The sequence below is a fragment of the Ruditapes philippinarum genome, unplaced genomic scaffold (assembly GCF_026571515.1).
Source record: "Ruditapes philippinarum isolate M1 unplaced genomic scaffold, ASM2657151v2 ctg5755_1_1_1_1, whole genome shotgun sequence".
NCBI classification, from domain to species: domain Eukaryota; kingdom Metazoa; phylum Mollusca; class Bivalvia; order Venerida; family Veneridae; genus Ruditapes; species Ruditapes philippinarum.
Genome location: NW_026861131.1, coordinates 92,144 through 110,691, shown reverse-complemented (window position 1 = coordinate 110,691; position 18,548 = coordinate 92,144). Strand labels below are relative to the sequence as shown.

Sequence of the window (18,548 nt, the reverse complement as noted above, 5' to 3'; positions counted from 1 at the left end):
TTTCTATCGTTTTCCTAACCTAGTCTATGAATTAACTACAAATTATTCATAAAGATTTAAGTAATTACTCTGTTTTAAATAAACCTCTCAAAAATTAGGTAAAATAATTAAGTACCTTGTGAAATAACATAAATTATTTTTAACAAAGCATAAAACAAACTATATATATATCTAAATAACAGCTGTCGGTATGAAAGCAGTCACTCCACTATTCTTTTAATAATTAAAGGCGTAATAATGTAGGAGGTTACAAAGAAGAAGATTTAATCATATTAATAAAGTTTCTTAGAAAGTTGGGTTCAATTATGATGTCAAACTCTTTTTTTTTTGAAGCGCAACAACACAATTTAGGTCAAATGGTGCCAAAATAGTAATGATCATATTGGCTAACCACTTGTGTTACAAACTTAAAGCAACACCAAGGGTCAAAACAACCTCACCTTCTGGAGCTAAGAGATGCACAGACTCCAGTAATTCTATACCATTCGCTTGCCAATTATGCAGGGATAAACTGTGGCTGCAAATATGATGAATAAATGGTACCCATAAGGGCAACCCCTCTTATGCATGGATGAATGGTGGCTGCAATTCTGATGCCTCAACCCTTAAAGGCAACCCCTCAGTAACAAGGGTATGTCAAGCTTCAAGTAGATCATGTAAACAAGGCTAATTTTATATGCTTAACTTTGACCAGGAATATTCCAAGTTCACAAAGGAACATAATTCAATAAAAGTCAATACTTATGTTATGGGCTAATGAAAGGACCTTCAATTATGACCTCAAAGACATGCATTAAGTTAATACCTTCAGTAGTTTCAAAGGTTGATCTTGCATAACCAAGAATTTTCTAAGTTCACAAAATTTGAAGTTTATGTCAGAGCTTATGCTTTTAGGAAGTGACAGCCATTCATCATCTGGCAGACATGTATAATATATGACCTCCAGAAGCAATTTACAAAGTTTCATGCAAGTACATGCACTTCCAGTAGTTTTGAGGATTTATCTTGCATTTGAAAACATTTATCAGGAAATTTTCTACAAAAGGCCATAAATAAGTTAAAAGCCATGCCTTGGCAAGTGACCTCTTATTGTGATGCTAAAGACATTGTCATATTAAGTTTTAAGCAAATATATTTACTAGTTGATGAGCCATTTAGTTGTACAAAACTCTGTACTAAAATATTTAACAAAAGTGTTGTGTCAATGCAGGAGGGTGAAGATAGCCCTAACATTCCCTTAATAGTAAAGGTTAAAATGTGCAATTAAAAGCAGACAGACAGACAAGGGTAACTAGCAACGCCAAGCACACAAAATACACAATTCTTACCTGTAATGCACTGGTACAAATGTGAAATTCATCGCCTGTACAGCTGGCCAAATCTGTAACGATTTTGGAAGAATATCATAATACTGATAATCAGCATAATAATATGCAAAATCTTAAGTTGGTGAATTAACATAAGGGAATGTTTCCCATATATGAGTACACAAACATGACTCTTGGTGGTGAGCTAGTTATTCACCGACAGGGTTTGTGTGCTGTACATGCTACAAACCTAAATGATAAAATCATGACAAAGTTTTTAAACCTTTTAAAAGAGCAAAACAATTCATAGGTTTACCTGAAACAAGTATCCTTATATTAAAAATGTAGAGTATTTCAAAGTAATTTTACAAAAGGGTGTGTTTTTTTACAAGAAGGGTGTAGTATCCAATAAAAAATTTAGTCAATTACACAAACACAGGTTGTCTATATACAGATAAATAAATAAAATGAATTAGAGGCAACTCATTTGCCATTTCATTATCAACCATACCGGATTTCCTAACTAACTAACCAATTATAACCAATTTCTCCAGAAGTGACCATTGTTATTTGAGACTATCAATCTAATGTGTACAAACAAAATGTGTCACCACAAAAAATCATTAGCTTTCATATCATTCCCTGAAACACTAAATGTTTCACAACAGATACTGCCACCCCGTACAATCTTCTGAATGTTAAGTATTTTAGTGTCTGAGACACAAACCTAGAAACTATGGCTTGAAGTCTTACCTTATAATTTGTTTTCATTACATCCCCATAATCCTGAAATATAAAAAGAAACAACTGACAGGAAATCATCATAGACCATAATCAGCTGTTATATAATTTTTCCAATTTTCTATCAACCTCATGGTTGTCAATATGTCCGCACTCTAAGGGACAGTATAATATACGAGCCCTCTTTGAGTCACCATCATCTTTTGTGTTTGTCACTTGACATCTGGTCTGATTTACATATCATGTGCACTAAAGAGTAATTTAGATTAAAATATTTAAAAGTTTTCAGACAGCTCTACACATCACCTTAGTGCAGTAACAGGTCAAGTCCTTCTAAATTGAATAGGAGTTAATCAATTATGGCACTTACTGTAAATCACCAAGACTCCAGTTTCAAACTAATTTTCATGATAATTTATAAAGCTGTTCATATACAAAAATGATTGACAATTTTAATCACAAATAAATGAATCCTAAAATATGCAGTGTTTTTAAAAAACAGCATTTTAGAAACATATGTAAACAATATCACTAACTAAATCAGTGAAATGGTATAAATATGGTGATAAATGATAGCAAATTCCGTTGTTTTTTTCTTTCTAAAACATGCAAAATGGCACAGTTGTGTAATGGAAATATTTTGCACATGTATAAAGCAAATGCTGCGACAGTCAATACATTTTTAGAAAGTTTTGTATTCTATTTATTTGCTGATCTGGATGAGTGAAACTTTAAAGTTCACAGTGAAGACTTATGCAGCATTATAATGAAACCCTAAAAAATTTATTTACTTACGTCTTGTAGTTTTAGTTTAATATCCTGCAAACCCTCTCCTTTCATTAATTCCATCACAATAAGAAAATAGGCAATAAATGGTGGAGCAAATAACAACTGAAATAGAAAACACACCATAAATGTAAAGGCTTCAAAATCATCTTTTTTAAATTTTAGTTAAGACTTACACCAGCAGTTGAAAGGCATCTTTCAATGTAACACTACAAAAATAATGATGCTTCAAGATATTTAAAGTTCTTAACAAACTTAATAGTCAAATGCATAATGTTTAAACTTTGTACTACTTGCAAAAGGGGCTTTATTACCTTTTTTCTTCATAAAAACCGAAGTCTAGGAACAAATAAAACTCTACCAATATATAAAAAGAGCAGCCATGCTCAGTTTTACTCAGTCAGTGCTTGTTAGTAAAACTGTAATTTCACAAAGGGCAATAATCCAATGAAAACCAACGCTAAAGTTATTGGTCTTTTTCTTGAAAAAATGATTATGTGATACAGGTTCTGTATTAATAAATGGTAAATGAATTTCCCGCTTATTACAAGAGCCTCTTTGTTTCTACATAATTTCAAACATCATGAGGTCAGGGCAATAGAGTGAATTTTCACTTTGGTCATTCAAAATACTCGCAGAAATACAGAATATTAAAAATACTTGATCCATCATTGTGAATTAGGATGCTATTCATACAAACAAATTAAACGTTTAAAAGATGAGTGACAAGATAGTATATAAACATAAACAGTCTATTACATGGCTGTACACATGCAAAAACTAACCTGATCACAGGCAACCATTTTCAGAGCAGCATATTTGGTATGACCTAGTTTCCTGGCTAGAGTTGAGTACCATACACTAAACATTGGTCCCTGAAATATAATCCAGAAATAGAGTATATGTACATAGAATAACAGACATAAAATATATGTTTATAGCATGTTGATGTTATACAATTTCTATGCTTATTTTCAGCATGTTATCATTTATTTGAATGTACAAGCTTTAGATTATCATGATACACATATTTTAACAGCAAATATTATTATACAATGAAAAGAAACCTCATTTTAAAGTGAATATCTGCTGCAAAAATCATTCTTTAAGGGGATTTAACTCTACTTAAAATAGCAGTATCATAAAATTGTTCCAGAACAATTTTTTTTTATATAAAATCTAAACAATAATTTTGAAAATTAAATGAAGCAGATTTGAACTTTTAAACATATTAAAATATGACAAATAGACCTATAACATATACCCAATCTATAATTGGTCAAGCAATGTAAACATCATATTGAAGACAAATACTTGATTCTTTAGAACAAGTATCTTATTTTCTATATGGTAAGCCGCCTGACTCACTCACAGTGATAATAATTAACAAGAGGGCCATGATGACCCTATAGTCGCTCACCTGTATATAGGCCCCACGGAGCAGGGCCAGTTTAAACCCCAGGGCTTTTATTTGAACAAACTTGGTAGACACCCATTAGAAGATGTTTCATGCTACACATCTAAGGTCTAGCTCGTTGGGTTTTTTAAAAGAAGATTTTTTTAAGTTTTTTCTTTACACATATATTTAAAAACAATGACACCCCTGGGGCAAAGCCAGTTTTAACCCCAAGGCTTTTATTTGAACAATCTTTATAGACACTTACAAGAAGATGTTTCCTGCTTAATATCTTAACTCTAGCTATTCGGGTTTTTTCGAAGAAGATTTTTAAAGTTTTGCTATACACATATTACGAAAATCAATGTCCCCCAGGGCGGGGCCAATTTTGACCCAAGGGCTCTTATTTGAACAAACTTGGTAGACATCGATTAGAACATGTTTCATGCTAAATATCTTAGCTCTAGCTCTTTGGGTTCTTTAAAAGAAGATTTTTAAGTTTTTACTATATTCATATAGGGAAAATCAATGACTCCCTGGGGCGGGGCCAATTTTGACCCAAGGGCTCTTATTTGGACAAACTTGGTAGACATCCATTAGAAGATGTTTCATGCTAAACATCTTAGCTCTAGCTCTTTTGGGTTCTTTAAAAGAAGATTTTTAAGTTTTTACTATATGCATATAGGAAAAATCAATGACCCCCTGGGGCGGGGCCAATTTTGACCCCAGGGCTTTTATTTGAACAAACTTGGTAGACAATCATTAGAAGATGTTTCATGCTAAATATCTTAGCTCTAGCTCTTTGGGTTCTTTAAAAGAAGATTTTTTAAGTTTTTACTATATACATATAGGGAAAATCAATGACCCCTCGGGCTGGGCCAATTTTGACCCCAGGGTTTTTATTTGAATAAACTTGGTAGACACTCACTAGAAGATGTTTCATGCAAAATATCTAAGCTCTAGCTCTTTGGGTTTTGTAGAAGAAGATATTTAAAGTTTTTTTCTTTTGGTTGCCATGGCAACCAGAGTTCTGTATGAAATTAAATTCTTTGAACAATTTTCAAAGGTGACCACCAAAGGAACATTCCTGTGAAGTTTGGATGAAATTGGCTTAGTGGTTTATGAGGAGATGTCATTTAATTCAGTAAAAGTTTACGGACGACCCACGACGGACGAAAAGCGATCACAAAAGCTCACCCTGTCACAAAGTGACAGGTGAGCTAAAAATTCATTACAATTAAATCACTAGAGATAATGATATTACCCGGATTGGAACATCTTTTTCAAAATCTACCTCAGAACTTTAGATTATAAAAGTCTTAAAGTGAAAATTAAGAAATAAAAACAACCAACAAGAAAAAGGAAATTAAAAATAACAATAAGGAAACATTCATTTAATGTTACTAAGGAAGGTTTAGGGAAAAAACAGACAACATAAAAACTTAGAATGAGTGCATTTTCTACAAGATGGCAGACTTAAATACCAGGGGTGCATTTCACTAACGCACTTGCGTTATTGTAACTCAAGCTTGATCTTAACTTTTTGCGTAAGCAGAACTTACGTATTTATTTGCGTTTCACTAAACGTTCTTAGCTACATATTTGCGTAAATTTAAACTTAAAGTTATGCTCACTTATTACTGGCGTACATTGCATGTTCTGTTTAGTGAAACGCAACTAACGTAATTTTATGTTTTGTGAAAGTCGAAATTAATGTAAAAAGGTTTGCAAATTTTACACAATGATAGTGAAACGCTCACCAGTTATTGTTTGAGTAAGTATTCTGTTTCATTCCTGTGGATTTGCATTGCTTTGATTTGGAACAGTTACCATTTGAGCCAGGCCATGACAAAACCAACTTAGTGCGTTTATGATCAGCATGGATCCAGACAAGCCTGCGCATCAGCGCAGTCTGATCAGGATCCATGCTGTTCACTTACAAACCCTATTACAAGTTGAGAAACTGAAAGTTGAGAAAGTTGCGAACAGCATGGATCCCGATTAGATTGCATGGTACTTTTAATTTGTTGATGTTAATGCACCTTGTTTCATGCAATAAACATCCACAGAAGATGATGTTTTTAAAGCCACAGCCCATAGGTGAGTGATTATGATATAAAATAAAATAGGTCAAGCGGGGGGGGGGGGGGGTGGCTTTGCACCAAAAAAGGTGCAGTTCTGGCATAAAAATAGGTGTCTAATTTGATTTTTCCATGTTTCATTGTTGAAAGTATTTTCCTATCATCCTCAAGGGGATACCTATTCCACACATCATCAAGGGGATACCAATTCCACAAACACATAAATTACAAACAGTTTTAATAAGGGTTCCAGTAGATGGCTTTTCTTAAGAAACTAAATTTACATGTATACCTTTAGGTTCAATAAGCTATAATAATTACTTTTTCTTTAGGTCCATTAACATATAATAATTACTATTTCTATAGGTTCATTTAGCTGTAATAATTACTTTCTCTTTGGGTTCATTTACCTATAATAATTACTATTTCTTTAGATTGACATTTGGCTATAATTATGATCATTAGTATTAATTACTATCTCTTTAGGTTCATTAAGCTATATTTAATAACTAATAATTATTTCTTTAGGTTTATTAAGCTATAACAATTACTATTTTTATAAATACTATTTCTTAAGGTTCATTAAGCTACAATAATTACTATTTCTTTAGGTTCATTAAGCTATAATAATTACTTTAGGTTTATTAAACTATAATTAATTACTAGTTCTTTAGAGTTCATTAAGCTTTAATAATTACTATTTCTTTAGGTTTAATAACTTAGGAAAGTGTAACATTTCTTTAGGTTTAATAACTTAGGAAAGTGTAACAATGAACCCTAACATAATAAAATTATTCCCTTAATCCTGAGGGTTTTCACCGTTAACCAGTACTTACGCCAAAAAAGGTACCAAATATAGCAAATCTAATTGTTCTCTTTACATTGTACATTTCAAGGGGCCTTTTTTCAACCACTAATTGGGCAAGGACATCCCCTGCAGACAAGAGGGTACCTGTAAAAGGATAATCTTCAAAATAAAAGAACAAAAATAATACACTATAATACAAAATATTATTAAAGTGATTTGGTCTACAATGGGCAAATTTTCCATTAGAATTTCAAATATTCAGATAAAAACAATAGAAATGGTTATTCTTTTGAGTACTACTTGAAAGAAAGTTGATAATGTTTTTAGTGATTTATTATGAACATTTATATAATGAAAAATTTTGTCCTAGAACATTATATATATTTATGTAATATCATATCATGTGTCTCACAATGTCAAAACATCCATAAAATATTAGTATAGTTCTTTAGTGATTGATACACAATACTATCAAAATTATAATTTATTGTATTCCAGACCAATTCACTTTAAATGCTAAAACAAACAAACAAAAAATCATAAGCGGCTTTCTTTTTTCAACTTTAAATTGGTTCTGGTGTGCCAAACTGGGCTTTTTTTTCCTTTTTATGAAATTAGATCAATCTTGGTAATATAAGCCAAACCAACTGCAAAATTAAATTAAAATTTAAATTAATCAATGCTGGAAAAATAGAAACTTTTTTCACTGAAATGAAGAATGCCACTGAACAATTTTGTTTATTATAAAACATAAACATGTAAATATACAAAAATAAGCATACTGTGAATGAACTGCAAAATTAAAGTGACATTATAATACTCATTTTTACACAGTCAAGTGAGGTAAGTTAGTAACATATTTTAAAGGAATGGCTAGCATAATTGGTGATTGGCCAATAATCTATATTGAAATAATTGTTTATGATTTAATATAAAAACTTCCTAAATTACAATAAGACTGTGCCCAACTCTTTTTAAGAATTGAGACCGAATCTCTGTTGGACACAAGTCATGGAATATTAAAAAATAATTCTTTGTTCATATCAAAAAATAAAAAATTAAACACAATTATGGAAAAACATTAATTTATTTTTTATACCTGTTCACTGACCCGATGATTAACACAATAAATGTCACTTTAAAATGTTCTGCTAATGGAATATAAAGTAACAATAAATGTAACTTGTATTTCACAATTTTATTTTAAAACCAAAATAAAATTGGTTTGCTAGCAGGATGCAGTGCTCACAATATGCAACTTTTTTGAATTTTTAGAAAAATAACTTAAAACAACAAAAGTTAAAGTAAGTGAAAAATTTAATAAGCAGAAATAAGTTGTAGTGGAAACTATTAAACTCAAACAAAATCCAATCTAGAGCACTTGGATTTTTTATCATTAAAATATTTATATCCTATTTGTTCTGATTTGGGGGCTTGAAAGTCAATATAGCAATCATTCTTATGCTGTCTTTTCCAATTGAAATTATACGCCCAACAACTTAATTATCCATGCATATTATTATGTTTAACAATATGATAAGTTTGCTGCAATTTCAGAAAATCCTAACCATTTTTTTCTTCAAAAATTCATATATGTATAAAGTTCTAGAGCAAATGCTTAAAATAATAAGAAGAAATACTAAGAACACAAATTTGTGTGCATTTAATGGGAAAATACTACAGCACTTGATATAAACTCCATCTATAAATCCTTTGTAAATAAACTGTCTGCAGAAGTAAGCTCCCCTGATCAGTGGCAGTTAGCTCCCTTGATCAGTAAGTATTTCAGCATGACAGTTAATTAAAGCTTCTATACTGAGTTTGGGCTTTTTTAAAAAGTAAAATGTCATCAAAAGATAACATTTCACCGCAGGCTTGAACATTTATATGAAACAAGATGATTTATACATGTCTTATCCGACAAAAAAACTTCTAAAAAAAAGTATTTGCAATGTTTATCCTGTTGTAGTTCTAAACCCTTGCAATGATATTGACTTCAATTATAAGCACCCCTGTTAACTGGTTGCAAGTAGATCAGTTGCTTACGGGTAGAACAATTGTGTGCTTGGTAAGTTGGCTATATCCTGCAATGGATTGCTGCACAGTATATCATAGAAAATTATGTCTATAAAAAAAAGACAAAAAAGAAGGACATATCTTGGTAAATCCAGTTTAAAACTGACATTTATATACAATGTAGTAATAATAATAAAAAAAAATCTATCTGCATCAAGCTGTCGTACTAGCAATATGTTCAGGGGTATGATAATAGGTGTGTTTATATGTGTGTCAAGTGAAACATAACTGTAAGGTCACAGTTATCACATGGAAGCTGCAAATTTTACTTCTATGCAAATTTAATAACTCTGAACAAATTTGTTTATGTTTTAGACCCGTTTTGTGTAGGAGAGAAGCTTAATAATCGCAAAACTAAAATGCATCAATGAATAATTTTTCAAATTGCCTTCCTTCACTACTTTAAAGTACTGTAAATCCGGTATTTTTCGCCATGTTTTTACTTTCGCTATTATTCGCGAATCGGTCTCGTCGCGAATTCATGATGCCGCGTAAATTTTATAACAAACATACATTATAAAAAATAAATCTGATGACAATTTGTTTCGAATTGTGATTAAATTTTATAATGTTTACAATAACTGAATGCAAATAATTGATATGTGCAATGTTTTATTTACATCATAATAAAGATATGAAGGTTAAAGATTTTTCCCTTTCCTTTTACCTCATGAATACATGCATGTTAAACACACAAATGGAAAATATCCACAAATTTTGCACTTTACAGACAAATGTAAACACATATTGTTTAGATGACAATATATTTACGGTAAAACAGTGATCAACGGACAATTTTTATACTGTAGATTAGGTATTAATAAACAAGTATATTACACCTTCTTACAAACATTAAACGTTTTATCAAACACGGTATTTGCAAACAAAAACAAATTTGACAAATGATTAGAAAAACTGTTCCTAATAAGTCTGTAACATGTATGTAGGTACATTTTGTATTTAAAATAAATGAATAAAAAATGTCTCTTATTAACACCATTAACATTAATTTACCTTGCATAAGAGCGACACAGTATATGATTTATCTTCAACATAAAATTCAAATAATCGCGAATATAAAATTCTGACCCTGCCATCGCGAATTCATGAGTTCGCGAAATAATCCAGGGGTGGGGTTCCCGCGAAATAAAGATCACGCGAATATAAAGTGATTTACAGTAATATAATTCGTCAAGTTTTGAGCATAAAAACAAGATTAAATCTTGAAAGGTACTTATTGATGATATTAAATGCTTGACAAATCATGAAAGTATATAAACGTGTCGTAAGAAATTTTTTCGATGAATACTTATAATATGACCCTTTAACCTGAATATATATATATACATATATATATATAATATTGAATATAGATATATATATTTAGTATATTATCATATTTTATACAGGTAGCTGATTTAAACTCTTTTTCTCCAAAAAAGGTAAAGAAAATTCATGTAAATTATGCACAATTGTTTAACACAAGTAATTTTTTTATTTCTTATCTAAAATAGTGTCACTAAAGTTAATTAGGAAAGTGGGATCACCACCAGAATCCATAAGTATTCAAATATCGGTCGACTATAAATGCAGGCTCACGGTGGGTATGCCTACAAGTTCATCTTTACAACCGTATTATAAAATATTGAACTCTGTATACTGTATATCTGCTATACCACGCCCGGCAAACTGTCGCTCCACTTCAAAATTGTGGTGTACGGTAAAACGAGCGAACGGCATTTCCGAGATAAGGCGGAAGGCCGATTTAAACGCCTAATTGTAAGTATTGTTTATGTTTTTGTCTTGTTATTCATTTATGTTGTCCGAAAAACGGAAAATGTAGTTCCGTGTAGGATTGATTTAGGCTTCCAATTATCTAAGCTGCTACAAAAATAAAATTATATTAAGCCCGGGAGAACTTTTCTCCCTGACGAAGCGAACAATAATGTAAGATATTGAACTTCCAAACCGTAGAAATGCCATACCCTTCGGATTTCTTGAAAAAGTGTATGAGTAATTATCAACCCGTTGTAAGAACTTGTCTTTCGTACAAAATAAATGACTCCTGAAGGATTTCTTAAATTTGTAAATCGATATTTTTCGAAAGTAGTGGAGCGAAAGGGCAAGAGATGGAGCAAAAGGTTCGATGTTGAGCGCAAGGCGATTTTAATTTGACGTATTAGGAGGAGCGTAGTCTATGATGTTTTACATATAAAAGCTATAGAAGTTAAAATAGACATGATCAAGTGTTGAGACCGAGATATGTATACCTTTTAAGGACAACTAATAAAGCGTGATATCCTTTCAACGGCTATAGCGTAATAAATGTAATCGCGAAGGTGTCACCTATGGCTGCCGTGTAGATTCCATTATTTATGTTCGAAATTTGGATGAGGCCCGACCATTGAATCATACACATGTATGCATGGCGTAATACAGGATGCCACTTATTCGAGGTCAATCATGATGTTTTACACGGTTATGTACATTTAAAACGTGTGTCCGTGCAAATTCGACAAAAATCGAATATTTTCAGTTCTACCGCAAACAAATGTTTCCGAGCAGGTACGTGTAACTCGATTGTTCACGCCAAAATGTTATGTTTTTCGAACAGTTAGATATTCAAGGTGCAGAACAGAAATAAAATTATGCAATGCATGGAACACATTAAATTAAATGGATCACTACTACCGAGTTCAGTTCACGATGACTTTCTGTAATTAATAGCCCTAACGTACATGTTCAGAGCAAACACAAATAAGCCACGTTTTCGTGAATTTGCAAGGTGGGGAATCGCTATGAAAATGGTTGACACGGTGTCAGTCGTTACATATGTATAAGGATTTTTTTTATTTTCCTCTCAAAGTGTAAATAGAAATTTCTGCTATAACTAGGTCTATTATATTATTGATAATTCTAGTCCGTACACCGACTGAGCTCTGCCTTTTTTATTACGTTCGTTTTGTTCATAGATAAACAAACAAAATCTTAGATATTTATTTTAACTTTATTTTTTCTTAAACCAAGATTTGTACTGCAGTGTTTGATTATAAAAGTAAACATTTCTATTTACACTTTGAGAGGAAAATAATAAACTAAACAACGATGCTAAATAAGGGAGGATCGAAGTATCTTGAAACATAACTGAAACACGTGTTATATCCTTATAACGACTGACACCTTGTCAACCATTTTCATAGCGATTCCTCACCTTAGAAATTCATGAAAAGGTGGCTTATTTGTGTTTGCTCTGAACATGTACGTTAGGGCTATTAATTACAGAAAGTCATTGTGACCTGAACTCGGTAGTATTGATCCATTTAATTTAATGTGTTCCATGCATTGGATAATTTTATTTCTGTTCTGCACCTTGAATATCTAACTGTTCGAAAAACAACATTTTGGCGTGAACAATCGAGTTACACGTACCTGCTCGGAAACATTTGTTTGCGGTAGAACTGAAAATATTCGATTTTTGTCGAATTTGCACGGACACACGTTTTTAAATGTACATAATCGTGTGAAAAATCATGATTGACCTCGAAAAAATGGCATCCTGTATTATGCCATGCATACATGTGTATGATTCAATGGTCGGGCCTCATCCAAATTTCGAACTCTACACGGCAGCCATAGGTGACACCTTCGCGATTACATTTTTATTACGCTATAGTCGTTGAAAGGATATCACACTTTATTAGTTGTCTTTAAAAGGTATATATATCTCGGTGTTAACACTTGATCATGTCTTTTTTAACTTCTATAGCTTTTATATATAAAAAATCATAGACTACGCTCCTCCTAATACGTCAAATTAATATCCCCTTGCGCTCAACATCGAACCTTTTGCTCCATCTCTTGCCCTTTCGCTCCACTACTTTCGAAAAATATCGATTTACAAATTTAAGAAATCCTTCAAGGGTAATTTATGTTGCACGAAGGACAAGTTCTTATTACGGGTTGATAATTTACTAATACACTTTTTCAAGAAATCTGAAGGGTATGGCATTTCTATGGTTGGGAAGTTCAATATTCTACAAATCATCGTTCGCTTCGTCAGGGAGAAAAGTTCTCCCGGGCTTAATATAATTTTATTTTTGTAACAGCTTAGATAATTGGAAGCCTAAATCAATCCTACACGGAACTACATTTTCCGTTTTTCGAAAAAATACAACATAAATGAATAACAAGACAAAAACATAAACAATACTTACAATTAGGCGTTTAAATCGGCCTTCCGCTCTATCTCGGAAATGCCGTTCGCTCGTTTTACCGTACACCACAATTTTGAAGTGGAGCGACAGTTTGCCGGGCGTGTATACAGTAACAAGATTCGGTAAAATATGACACACAGGTAAGTTTATGAATAAGAAAAAATGCATTAAAGTTAAGATAAATTGGAGGAAAAACATAAACCTTCTAATGTTAAGTTCAACAACTACTACTAGTAGTTTTAGTATTATCATAATGTAGAATATCATTACAGTTTGAACAAAAACTATATAGCTAGACCGACAATGTAAATATTGGGACTAAATTTCAATATTTAAATTATAGAATATTTATCTGAAATACTTTTTCAAATATCTATAAAAATTATATTTAACAGGCCTGTAAGTCCTCTTAAATTTTGTTCAAGAAGAAACACTGTGTTACAGTGTGTAACATGTAGTTGCCATGGTGCCTGGAGTAAACCATGCAACTTTTTGTGTCAGATCTGTGGGGGCCAAAAATATGATACATTATTGACGGTCCAGATTTTGCTTTCTTTCATCACATTTTAAATATTTAGTCTGATCAAGCGTTAATAAAAACCCTTATATTTGAGTAACATACACATTGAATTTGGTGTGTGTGTGTGGGGGGGGGGGGGGGGTCGCATAATATTACATATAATTACATATACACATAATACTCGCAGAACTTATAAGATCTATCAAGTCTCAAGAACTTCCTCAATAAAATACAGATGATTTTACAATAAAAGTTAAATTTGTACTTAATAACCTTACAATTTACTCTATGTATCACAACATATGGGACATTCTCAAGTTAAGATAAATATAAACATAATTATTATGATAAGAAAGATGGGAAATGTAATATTTAATTATTACAACATTTAGTATTATGATTACATAACACCTGATAAAACTGGAATAACACTAAACACTACAGACAATTCTCTACTTTCAAGATTTACAGCATTCAAAACCTACATAATTTACCACATAAACCCATATAAGTGCCCCCCCCCCCCCCCCCCAAAAAAAAAAGAAGTTTTCTAGTTTACACAAATTTATTAGTGATTTGATAGTGTTTGAAGCTAGAGCCTATCTTAGCTTATTGAATTACTCTCAAGTCTGTTCCTGGAACAAACCTAGCACTTGGCAATGAAAGTGAAGTTTTTAGCTCAAGGAAACAACAGTTTGCCCCTGATGGGGTTTAATCTAACTAAAATATGAACCACCTTTACGTTTTTTCTGCTATATCAAGAATACAATAATTACTCCTTCAAATATTCTTCTGTTTGTGCTTTAAATAAAAAATAATTCTGTATATCTATCAATTCAAAGAATAGTCAATGTTTTACAACAAAAACATGCTAACTTAGGAATTTAATTGATGAGTAAATTTCAATGTATACTTTCAAATAAATGAAAAACTAGCAGGGTATTTAGAAGGGTACAGGAATTTCATTTAATTTGTTAAAAGCTATGCTATATTATATCCATATTTCAAGACAATTCAAAACATAAATCTACAAACTAAAAGGATATTGTAACTATATCAAACATAATATAATACAACATACAGATTAGATGTAAAATAAAAAAATTCAAAATTTAATAAATAAAATTAAGCAAATTTAAGCATATAAAATTAATATACAATTATTAAACAAGTTGCAGGGCTTTTTCATGTTTATAGAGACATATAATTTTTGTCCATAAAAAATCAATTGATTCAAGCAAGATATAAAAAAAAAATCACATCAAGTTTTTTCTTTGCCTGTCTTAAATGCTGTATTTTTTACCAAAGGATTGCATTTATGAAATCAAAGCACAGAAGGTGCTGAATTTGTTTGGGTCTCAGAATTTCAGAAAGGTGAAGGTTGTGAGATTATAAACCAATTTGTTTTTGTATAGTGCCACCAATGCTTTCCAGTGTTTTAACTGTAGTAAATTGGCTATAAGACTAATTGCAAGACTGATCGTCAATTCAATGTTTATTTGACTTAAAAAAAAATGAGTTGCCTCAACTGGGATTTAAACTCGAGACCACTCGATTCATAAGCTAGCGTGCAAAACCCCTCGGCAACAGTGAAGTTATATGTTAACGGCCTGAAGAAAACCATATTATTCTAAATTAGGTTTTGTAACTCTTATTATTTTGACGCTAAACACAGATGTAAATAATCATGGAGCTTACTGTAAGCATGTGTATATCTACAGTGTTTTTTTTCACCAAAAATATTCAGCGAAATTCGGGCCCCATTCCCCCCTCAAAATAGTATTTTTTTTTCCCATCTAAAAGCCGAAATTTCCCCCTCATATGGCAGCCAAAATTAGCCTGCATCATGGATACAATTGTTTTTGCGTATAACTGCCGAAAAAATGTTTCATATTAAGCCTGTAAGACTTACTGTTAAGCAAAGTTGTTTACAAATTGTTCCCGGGTATGTAAGGGGAACTACTCCTGGCGTTCCAACAAGTTTAACATGCGACTCTTTAAATTCTGCTGTCAATATTTTAGATCCGCATATTAAGAAAAAGCGACGTATTTTAAACTTGTGTTGCAAGAGTTGTTTTCTTTTCTACTCACTGGAAAGAAAACAATGTCAAACAAAAGTAAATCTTAAAGTGGTAAGTGATGTATTAAAATATGCATTGGATTCTTTTTTGTTTCTTCATTTGCGAAGAAATAAAATTCCCCCTCATTTTGCATTTTTCCCCCTCCAACGGCACCGACCCCTTTCCCCAAAAAAAGTGAGAAAAAAACACTGATCTATAAAGAATGAAACAATATTAGATATCTTCGACCATTAGGGAACTACTTTGCTTGAAAATTAATGTGCCTGTCATTTGACAATCTTTACGCATTGATCTCCCCTGAATTTTTCGGCGTTAGTGTACATATAAAGGGAAATAACCGCTGCAAAAAAAGTGGACTACTTTAGGCATTTGCAATTAACAGCATTAAGCTCTGAAATTTCGCTACCATTATTTGTTTGGTCTGACGACCCAAACAAATAAACAAGAGGGCCATGATGGCCCTAGATCACTCACCTGACCATCAAACTCATCCAAACAATTACCTAGACAAGCATTCTGACCAAGTCTCATGACAGGTGAGTCAAAAATGTGACCACTACAGTATTAACAAGGATTATCCATATTTGAGCAGTGCGACCCTAGTTTTTTTACCCAGGTGACACATATTCAAACTTGACCTAGAAATCATCAAAACAAACTTTCAGACCAATTTCCAGGATACTTGGATCAAAACAGTAGCAAACTAGAGTGTTAACAAGATTTTTCTATTTTCAGCTCCGGTGACCTAGTTTCACATGCGATTTCAAACTCATCCAAGCAATTACCTAGACAAGCATCCTGACCAGTTTGATGATAATTTGAGTCGAAAATTTGACCACTAGAATGTTAACAAGGTTTTTTTCCATATTTAGGCAGTGTGACCTAGTTTTTCATCCAAGATGACCCATGTTCGATCTTGACTTAAAATCATCAAAAACAAACTTTCAGACCAATTAACAGAATATTTGGATCACACAGTAGCCACTAGAGTGTTAACAAGATTTTTCTATTTTTTAGCTCCTGTGACCTAGTTTTTCATCCGAGATGTCCCATGTGTTCGATTTATTACCAGCAATGACCTAGACAAGTTTCCTGACCAAGTTTAATGACAATTGAGTCAAAAATTGTGACCACTAGAGTGTGTTAACAAAGTTTTACTATTTTTAGCTCTGGTGACCTACTTTTTCATCCGAGATGACCCATGTTCGAACTCATCCGAGCTATCACCTAGACAAGCATCTTGATCAAGTTTGATGATGATTGATACAAAAATGTGACCGCTAGAGTGTTAACAAGGTTTTTCTATTTTTAGCTCCGGTGACCTACTTTTTCATCCGAGATGACACCTAGTTCAAACTCATCCGAGCTGTCACCTAGACAAACATCTTAACAAAGTTTGATGATGACTGATGCAAAAATGTGACCACTAGAGTGTTAACAAGGTTTTTCTATTTCTAGCTCGCGTGACCTACTTTTTCATCCGAGATGACCCATGTTCAAACTCATCCGAGCTATCACCTAGACAAGCATCTTGACCAAGTTTGATGATGATTGATGCAAAAATGTGACCGCTACAGTGTTTACAAGGTTTTTCTATTTTTAGCTCCGGTGACCTACTTTTTCATCCGAGATGACCCATGTTTCGAACTCATCCAAGCTATCAACTAGATAAGCATCCTGACCAAGTTTGATGATGATTGATGCAAAAATGTGGCAGCTAGAGTGTTAACAAGGTTTTTCTATTTATAGCTCCGGTGACCTAGTTTTTCATCCGAGATGACCCATATTCGAACTCATCCGAGTTATTATCTAAACAAGCATCCTGACAAAGTTTGATGATGATTGGGTCAAAAATGTGACCACTAAGAGTGTTCACAAGGTTTTTCTATTTTTAGCTCCTGTGACCTAGTTTTTTATCAGAGATGACCCATGTTCGAACTTATCCAAGCAATTGACTAGACAAGCAATCTGACCAAGTTTGATGAAGATTGGTTCAAAAATGTGACCACTAGAGTGTTCACAAGGTTTTCTATTTTTAGCTCCGGTGACCTACTTTTTCATCCGAGATGACCCATGTTCGAACTCATCCGAGCTATCATCTAGACAAAACATCCTGACCAAGTTTGATGATGATTGGGTCAAAAATGTGACCTCTAGAGTGTTCACAAGTTTTTCTATTTTTAGCTCTTGTGACCTAGTTTTTCATCCGATGATGATGCCATGTTCAACAAACTCATCTGAGCTTTCAACTAGATAAGCATCCCGACCAAGTTGATGACGATTGAGGCAAAAATGCTGGACCGCTAGTAAGAGTGTTCACAAGCAAATTGTGGACGTCTTACGACGCTGGTACGACGACATTCACCAGATCCTAAAAGCTCCACCCTTGAGCAAGCTCAGTGAGCCTAAAAATGCTTTGTCATCGCCACTAATTATAACACTAAATAGTAGAACAGAAGTAAGTCTTATTTTTTGTTATTATATTAAAATGCCAACCCCAATATCTTAGCTCTTGCATTAATTTGCTGAGAAGTCAAA

The 18,548-nt window shown here is 32.5% G+C and overlaps 1 protein-coding gene across 4 annotated transcripts in view; it reads right to left on the bottom strand.

Moving 5' to 3' along the window:
- The window catches only part of LOC132714652 (protein Mpv17-like), a 30,488-nt gene that overhangs the window by 10,656 nt on the left and 1,284 nt on the right, over positions 1 to 18,548 (bottom strand). For all 4 annotated transcript variants that reach the window (XM_060697556.1, XM_060697557.1, XM_060697560.1 and 1 more), the window contains exons 2-6: positions 7,148 to 7,263; positions 3,620 to 3,709; positions 2,844 to 2,939; positions 2,061 to 2,093; positions 1,329 to 1,381 (exon numbers count right to left, since the gene is read on the bottom strand). In XM_060697556.1, the coding sequence (XP_060553539.1) occupies positions 1,329 to 1,381; positions 2,061 to 2,093; positions 2,844 to 2,939; positions 3,620 to 3,709; positions 7,148 to 7,263 (388 nt within the window). The remainder of the gene's footprint in view (positions 1 to 1,328; positions 1,382 to 2,060; positions 2,094 to 2,843; positions 2,940 to 3,619; positions 3,710 to 7,147; positions 7,264 to 18,548) is intronic.